At 31.8% G+C, this 8,350-nt stretch overlaps 1 protein-coding gene across 1 annotated transcript in view; it reads right to left on the bottom strand.

Moving 5' to 3' along the window:
- LOC117180804 (peroxisomal N(1)-acetyl-spermine/spermidine oxidase-like) overlaps positions 1–8,350 on the bottom strand; it is a 22,150-nt gene that overhangs the window by 2,446 nt on the left and 11,354 nt on the right. Inside the window, exons 4-5 of the mRNA XM_033373314.1 lie at positions 5,211–5,728; positions 2,415–2,693 (exon numbers count right to left, since the gene is read on the bottom strand). Coding sequence (XP_033229205.1) covers positions 2,415–2,693; positions 5,211–5,728 — 797 coding nt within the window. The remainder of the gene's footprint in view (positions 1–2,414; positions 2,694–5,210; positions 5,729–8,350) is intronic.

Here is an 8,350-nt window from a genome sequence, read left to right as displayed (position 1 = left end):
TCGATCAAAACCCCATAAAAAAGTAGCTGGACCCTACTTTTTTATTCCAAATTCGGATTCAGCGTCGAAAAATACATAAGAATATATAGGTCTGGTCAATTGCACAGATACTTTTGTTTTTTTTGTGGGCCTGTGTAATTTATAATTGGTAATTTAATATAATAATATAAATAAGTAATAATAAGCAATAATCATTTTTTTAAACAAATTACTTCAGTTATGTTCTAGATATTTATTTTTCCATATCGATTTCATTGAGATATGAAAATACTGAATAATAAGCGACTTGGTGCAAAAAATGTGGGAAAAAGTTCTCTAAGTTTTGTATGGAATAGAGAAAATGATATTAATTTGTTTGATAAATCAAAACCATCCTTAAAAAAATACCACTCTTAACATTAATTATTTACATAATTAATGAAAGAAAATAATGACTTTCAACGCGTAACAGGACAAAATATATTATTGAATCAAATAAAAAGTGCTTATTAATTCCAACGAATAATAAATTTGTATGCTTTAAAGTAAAAAGATTTAAACGAGCAATAATCGTTTAAACAATGTAAAGTTAGTTTAAATATACTCGGAAACTTCTCTTTTCTTGATTAGAAATAACTCACGTTAAAAAAAATATCGTCTTTAGTATGAATTTTTCATAAAATTGCTATTTGTTATTTATTATTATGTAAAACTTATTCTCTGAAAATTCCCTTAGAAGAAATTACACTTTAATTTTAAAAAGTTAACTAAAAGTAATTCCTTCTCCTTCATTTTATCGACATCGGATCTTTTCATATTTGAAATTTTATGTTAATTTTAAAAGCCACACAAGTTAATATTTCCAGAATAAAAAAAAAAGAATTTACTTGACCAGAATTCGAACGAATGAAGAGGGAAACGATCAAGAAAATTTTGAACAATTAATAGATTTAAACATTTATGAATTTGTACTACCCTATTGTCTTATATTGTTTCGTGCGCCCCATGTGATACCAGATTTATTTTATTTTATAAATTAAAAATAATTTTGTTCAATTGCCAATCTATTTAAAATGATTATTATATATTATAAAAAATAATTGTAAATTAATCATAATTAAGTTATATCGAGTAAAAAATAGCATTGTAAAAATGATTGATAAAATTGAGATAAAGGTAGTAGAGGATAGTTTCTATTTGGTGAGAGAAGTAAGAAAAGGTTTTCCTATGAGAACGAGGAAAGCATGGCGAGCTTGATTAAAGCTCGTTGAAAGCTTTTTGAAAGCTGTAGAAAAGACAAAGGCTCTAAAGAGGTTAAAGAAAAGGAGGACGGAGAAAGAAAGAATAGAATGGGAGATAGAAGAGAATAAAGTTAGAAGAAGTAAAGGAGATGAAATGTTTGGGTTAAGAAAAGATTGGAGAAAAAAGTGCTTATTTGATATGCTTGTATGGCCGGTATTAGGCAATGAAGAACATATCTGAGGATGTAAGGAAAAGGAAGAGATATGGAGGTTAAAACAGATGTATATAAGGTTGATGCTAGGGGTAGATTGGAGGACGCCTGAAAGGTGAAAGAATAAGCTAAAAGGGATAAGCTAATTTCAAGAGCAGGAAAGAGGGCATGGAAGTTTGAGGCATGTTTAATACAAGTTTGAGGAAGCTAAGGGAGGGGAGTTGACGAAAAAATGTTTGAAGGAGGTATAGGAAAGAAGAGGGAGGGCGATAGAATTATTAAGATAAGAAGAAAAAAGGGAGATCCTTAGGGGTAGAGATATTGGAGAGGAGACTGAAAAAGAAGAGAAAGAAGAGAATAAAATGAAGGAGTATCAAACTATTCAGAAAAGGAATGGGGAGGGAGAAGGCGGATCAGAATAGCAAGATTTATGTTGGGGAATTGTGGTAAGGGAAAGGACGTATTAAGGAAGAAAGAGAAGTGCTGAATTTGTGAATGGTAAGAGGAACCACTGAATCATGTATGGGATGGTTTTAAGCGAGGATTGGAAGATAAAGGAAGCTGGAGGATGCACTGGGCGAGGAGTCGACGAAAGAGTAGAAGGAGGATAGATAAACGAATGAGAAAGAGTGAGTGGGAAAAATGATAAGTTTGAGGAAGAAGAAGAGTGTAAGAAGGAGGAAACGAAAGTTGCCTAGAAGCTTAAGATTTGTCAGCAGTTATTATGTAATAGCATAAGTTACAATTAACAATGGCAATATTTTTTTTAATTTTATAAATCATTTTTAGCAATAATTATTTATGAACTTAATATAACTTTTGTAGATCCTTAAGATGATAAGACTGATTTATGCCAATTTCCGCTGTTTCAAGAATTCAGGCTCTAAGCTAAATTACTCCATGCGCCATATTATCCATTATATTCCACATAATTTAATGATAAATAAATTTAAAAATTCAATAATTAAATAATAAATTGTACCTGGCAAAGGGCTGGCTAGATCACATTGATGTCCTACTGTACTGTCCATCGCCATGTAGCTATAAGACCCAGCAAAATGCTGATCCAAGCACCATTTGCTTCGAAGAATATTTTTTGGATAAGGGAGTGTAGGATCTCCTGTAAATTGTCGTAGGACTTTTGTGATAGAATCGACAACTTCTTCGTCTGAACATAGTTCCATGTCTGCTGCTTCTCGACCACTAACCCAACATGAGAGGACATGCTGAGAACTTGGGAGTTCCTCTATGTTGGATATACCTTTAAAATTTAAACTTTACATTAACATTTATTGTACTTTCAAATCATACTTTCTTAGTATTTTTTATAGTCATGTTTTCCTAACTTCTCATCTCACTTTTTTCCCAGGAGGGCAAGTGAGGGTGAATGATAGGAGGGATCGTGTGGGAATTGAGGAGAAATCAGGGGAGAAGAAGTAGGGATAGTGAGGGGATAGTGAGATATAAGGGGAGTGGGTGTAAGAGAAGGTATAAAAAACAAGTGGAGTAGAAGTGGCGGAAGTAGGAAAAAATGCGGAGAGAGAACGTAGCAAAAGCGAGGGAAAATTAGGGAAATGAGAGGAAAAGTAAAAGGAGGGAGGCGAGAAGAAGTAGGATACGTAGGGAAAGTGAGAGGAGATTAGAAAAGAAATTAGGAGAAGTGAGTGTGAGTGATAAAAAGAAATTTTGATTCAATTGTAATACAGATCCTTAATATTTTTTCAAGATTTTATAGAATTACGGAATTTACATTCGCATAACGGATTTTGACAGCTTGGACAAAAGTTTCCTTATTAACGTAATTGCCATAAAAAATTGATAAATGAAATGAGAGAAAGGGAAGTGATGAGAAAAGAAGGAGGGGAAGTGAGAGGAAATAATCGAAGGGAGAGTAAGAGCAGTGAGGACAGCAGAAGAGGAAACGGTTGGGAAAGTGAGGGGTGATTAGGGAAAGAAATTAGGGGAAGTGAGTGTGAGTGATAAATATAAATTTTTATTACTTTGTAATACTAATCATTGATATTTTTGAAGATCGTATAGAATTTGTGAATTTACATTCGCATAACAGGTTCTAAAATTTTGGACAAAGTTTCCTTACTATATTAATTGTCATAAAACAGTTGTAAAATAAAAACATTTTTGTGGCATTTTAAAGTCTGAGAGAATTTACTGTCTCGATTTCTTGTGAAATCATTTTAAATTAAGGTCTTATTACAACTGTGCATGAAAAGAGTCATTTTTATTGTTAAAAACAATTATGATAAACAAATTCATTAAATAAGCGCGTTTTGAAAGAGAAAATTTCTGTTTCATTGCAGACGTTTAACTGATCCTCAAAAATAATATTTCAAGTGGATTTATTGACAATTAATGAATTTTTTCATTATTCTAAACAATTCTGAGAAACGAATTGATTAAAATAGGCGTGTGTTAGTTAAAAAATTCTTCTTTTTGACAGGATTGGTTTATTTTGACACGAAATAAAATTTTGAATGTTATAAACAATTATTAATAACCTATTAATTTAAGAAGTGATTCTAGATATAAATTTGGTTTAAAGCGCAGTGATGTATTGTAACAGGTTGTATTGATACTCAACAAATTAGTAATTGTTTAAAAATCTGTTAAAGAAATTCATTAAAATAAGTCAGACATTTTTGCAAATAGGAAATTTTTCTTCTCTTAGGAATTTTTCAGCAAAATTGATCAACTTTGAAAATGTCGATTTCATAAATTTGTTTCTTATAAGTATGTATAATAACAAAAAATGCGTTTGAGTGTAATTCTATACCGCTTAAATATTATTTTCAAGAGTAAAATAAACGATTTTGCTGAAAAAATGCATTACCTATACCTAATAACTCACATTTAATGAATTTGTTTATAATAAATGAAAATGTTGGCAAGTGTCAATGAATCTTATTAAATTATTGTTCCTGAGGATAAATTAAATGATTGTGCTCAAAAAGACCTTTAAGGCTTAAAAATACAACCAAAATCAATTTTGTTTAACAATTTCTTTACAACAACCTAGGAAGTGAAGGAATATTATCTAAGACTTCAAAATCTGTTCAGCGAATGTAAATTTGTTATTCTTATAGCTTTTCGAGAAAATATCAATAAATAAGGCAAAGAAGGTAGAACAAATATAAAAAATTATGGTTTTTGGTATTTTGCAATTTAAATAACAAGTTTGTGGGCATTCTGGGTATACTTTTTCCTCTTTCTCCACCTCCTCATCCATTTAATCAGCTTTAAGCTTTACAAAAGCTCATTCTATTCCTTGGTAAGATAAAAAAAAACCATAATTCATCACGTTTTTATTCAATATTATTTAGAAAATTGTTTAATTTATAAAATTACCAACTAATAATAATTGTAGGTACGCATTATGTCTAAATAAAAGAATTTCCATATAATCGTGGTGAATAGAATTGCAAAGAACTTTTCAAGGAATAGAATGAGATTTTTTAAATAAAAATTGCGTCTTCTGCTTGAAGCAGAGGAAAAAACACTAATATGCAAATAACTACATTTAAGTAAACAACTCTGACTACATTTTTTCTGTATTTACGTTTAGGTTTCTCTTTCAAAATTTGTTGCAATAATCAATGAGTCGTTTTTTGTCAATTTTATCAATTATATTAAAGATTAAGTTACTTTAAAGTTCACGCTACACTTACAACATCCTTTAACAATTTTTTATTTAATCAGCCCGAGAAAGTTGTTATCCCTGGTTTTTTCAAAATTATTGTAAACAACTATTGACCAGCCTTACCTTTGACCCAATCACTCCTCTCAGCCAATTCGTCAGCAGACCATGCGAGTCTAATTCCACCTTCATTCCAGACCCAAAAAGGTCTTGCATATTCAAGGAAGATTTTATTAACAAAGCCATATCCCAATTTGCAAATCGCTTCTACCTTTTCAGCTGGAAGGGCTGGACAAAATAATTTATCGTGCTGATGTTTCAAAACTCCAAGGGACATTGTATTAATGACATAGTCAGCTGGAAACTCTTCACCATCACAACATTTGACAACTGCTCTGGGACAAGAGTCACTTACAGCTCCCCATCTGATACAGCTGACGGGTTTGCAGTATTTAAGAGAACAACTAGGTATGTCTCTTATTAAAGGTGCTAAAACTCCTACATATCCAAGTGGAACTCTCACATTGCCACCAGGTATTTCAATGTAACTGCCATACTGATCAGCTGAAACTAGAGATAGATCATCTCCTGATCGACATCTGACACAGTTTGTCAATCCGTACATCACACGAGCTGCGTCGTATCTGAAAATTAATTAATTGGGGTAGAAAATTTATTTTAAGTAAAAAAACAAAGTCTTCTTGTTTTTGTAGTATCCCAAAATTTTAAACTAATCTAAATAATAATCTTTGATTTAATCTATTCATTTATATTTGCCGTACAAGATAAGAAAGCGGTACGGGAACATTCAGCGACATGTAACGCTTTAAAATACCGACGTTGAGAAGATTCCAAAGCTGTAGTGATTCATGTCCGTTCTAAGCTTCTAGAAAGATCTCGGAGTGTCCTGATGAAGTCAAAGAATATTTTGCAATTGTGATAAGCGAATTCACGTACACAGCTTCAACTTTATTTATTATGTGAAGAGCACGGATGGTTTATTGCCCTTTAACAGACGAAATAAATGTTTATTTGTAAGGAAGCAATAAATCAACATCGCCTTTCCAGTAATAAATAGCCTTGAAGCTGTTTACGTGAATTCGGCTCTCACAACTGCGCAATAGTAATCTGTGACGTCATCATGACCATCTGAGAACTTGGTAGAATTTTACCACGGAAATGAACCACAACAGCTTTAGAATCTTCTCTATGTTGGTAAGGTAGGAATACATTTTATTAGCCTCATACGGAGACATATGCTCCGGTTTGCATGGGATTACTGTGGGTTACATCAAATTATACTGGATTAAACAGTCTAAATTAGAATCACGGGAATTTTAAAACAAACAGGAATATTTTTTAACAAAAATGTTCAATTTACAATAAAAATGGAGCAATTAAGTGTACAGTTTACCAGATCAATATTTAACCAAAAAAGACGATGTTTTAACAAAATACATTAATTGCCAACCAAATAGTTCAAGTTTTAACTAAAACATATAAATTTACAAGAAAAAATGAAATAGTTCAATTTTCAGTTCAAAAATTTGTTAACTAAAAAACGAATTTTCAACAATATTATTAAATTTTTTCAAAAATAGTTAAATGTTGAACTGACAAGATTACCTTTCAAGCATTTATTTTGATTAAAAAAATTGAAATTTAAAGAAGGTTTGCAGTCTTGTTACAATTTTAGATTATGTAAACATTTTTTCCAGAAATTGGTTGTTTTAAATAGAAAATAGTAGGCTTATAAGAACATTTACAATCTTGAATAATTTACGTTGTGTTAATTTAGTGCGCTTTATCTGAAATTGTTATTTTAAATAAAAAATCATTCGATTTCAAAGAAAATTGTCAATATTTGAACAATTATGTTATTATTTTTTTCCAACACTGTTATTTTAGGACAAATATTCAACTTTTTGATTGTCGATGGAAAAATATTAAATATTAATACTGATGTTAAGATTTAATGTGATTAATCATTAACATACAATATTTTAATTTAAAAACTGTGTGAGACTAAAAAAACAATAATCGCGCGCAGAGCGCTTGTGTTCTTTCTAGTGTAATTAAACTACAATTAATAGTTGTGCTTTGTTAATAAAAAATATATCAATAATACAAAAGTAATCAATATGATAATTAAAATATTTGTATAGGTACAAACTAAAATAGTTACAGACTTTGGTCAAATCCTAATTTCTTATTAGAACTATTTAATAATGCTGAAAAGTTCAACAGTTTTTGAATTTTATTTTATAGTTCAAAAATTCGAATTCGAAAGAAAAAATGGTATTCAAAAAAATTGATTTTAATAATAATTTCAAATAATTAACATTTTATACTTCATATCCTATATTTTCCCTCTCCTACTACCCCAACATTTTCTTTTTTGGCTCTCCCCTCCTACTCCCCCACCCACATTACAATTTTAGCTTTCCCCCACTTCTCCAACTTCTTACTCATCTACTTCCCCCTCACTTATCAAATTCCTACCTTCCTACTCCTACTCCCATACCAACGTTTTCCCACACTTTCTAGCCCCTAATTCCCTGTAAATCCTCTATTTCCTTGTCTCTCATTTCTCCCTGCTTCTTCTACTTTCCGTAATCTGCTTTATTTTCTCCTCCTCAGCTACCGTAGTACCACACCCTTTACATCATTATTTCCCCTCTCGGTTTACTCATCCTACTTCTCATACCTTCACTTCTCCTACTTCTCCTTACCGCATTCTTCTCATTTCACCTACTTCCCGCTACCTCATTTCCCATAGTCCCCCCTCACTTGCCCTACTTCGATACGTACATTTTCCTTGCAACCCCACATTTCCACTGCCCTTATTTCTCTCCCTCCTCTCCCCTCATTTTACCTACTTCACCTTCTTATCTTCTCTTAATTTCCCCGCACCTTTCCTAATTCCTCTCCCATCATTTCCCCTCTCTTTCCATGTTTTCAATTCTTATATTTCTCCTACTACCCGTATCCTTAGTTCCCCTTCTTCCCTTCACTTAATTTCTCCTTAGTTTCTCTACTTTCACTCCCCTCATTTCTCCTCACTTCCCATACTTGCCTACCCCACATTTCACCTCACTTTCTCTTTACAATTCATTTTCTATCCCCTTACCGTCTGTAGTTCCCCTTCACTCAACCACCTACTTCCCCCCCTTAAGTTCCCTCACCATATATTTCTTATTTGCACTACCTTCCCTCCCCTAATTTTTCCTGCACCCCCTTGCTTCACTTACCCTCGCTTATCCTAC

Source organism: Belonocnema kinseyi, chromosome 9 (genome assembly GCF_010883055.1).
Source record: "Belonocnema kinseyi isolate 2016_QV_RU_SX_M_011 chromosome 9, B_treatae_v1, whole genome shotgun sequence".
Taxonomy (NCBI): Eukaryota; Metazoa; Arthropoda; class Insecta; order Hymenoptera; family Cynipidae; genus Belonocnema; species Belonocnema kinseyi.
The sequence above is the reverse complement of the archived record's forward strand: the minus strand, read 5'-3'. Positions and strand labels throughout refer to the sequence as shown.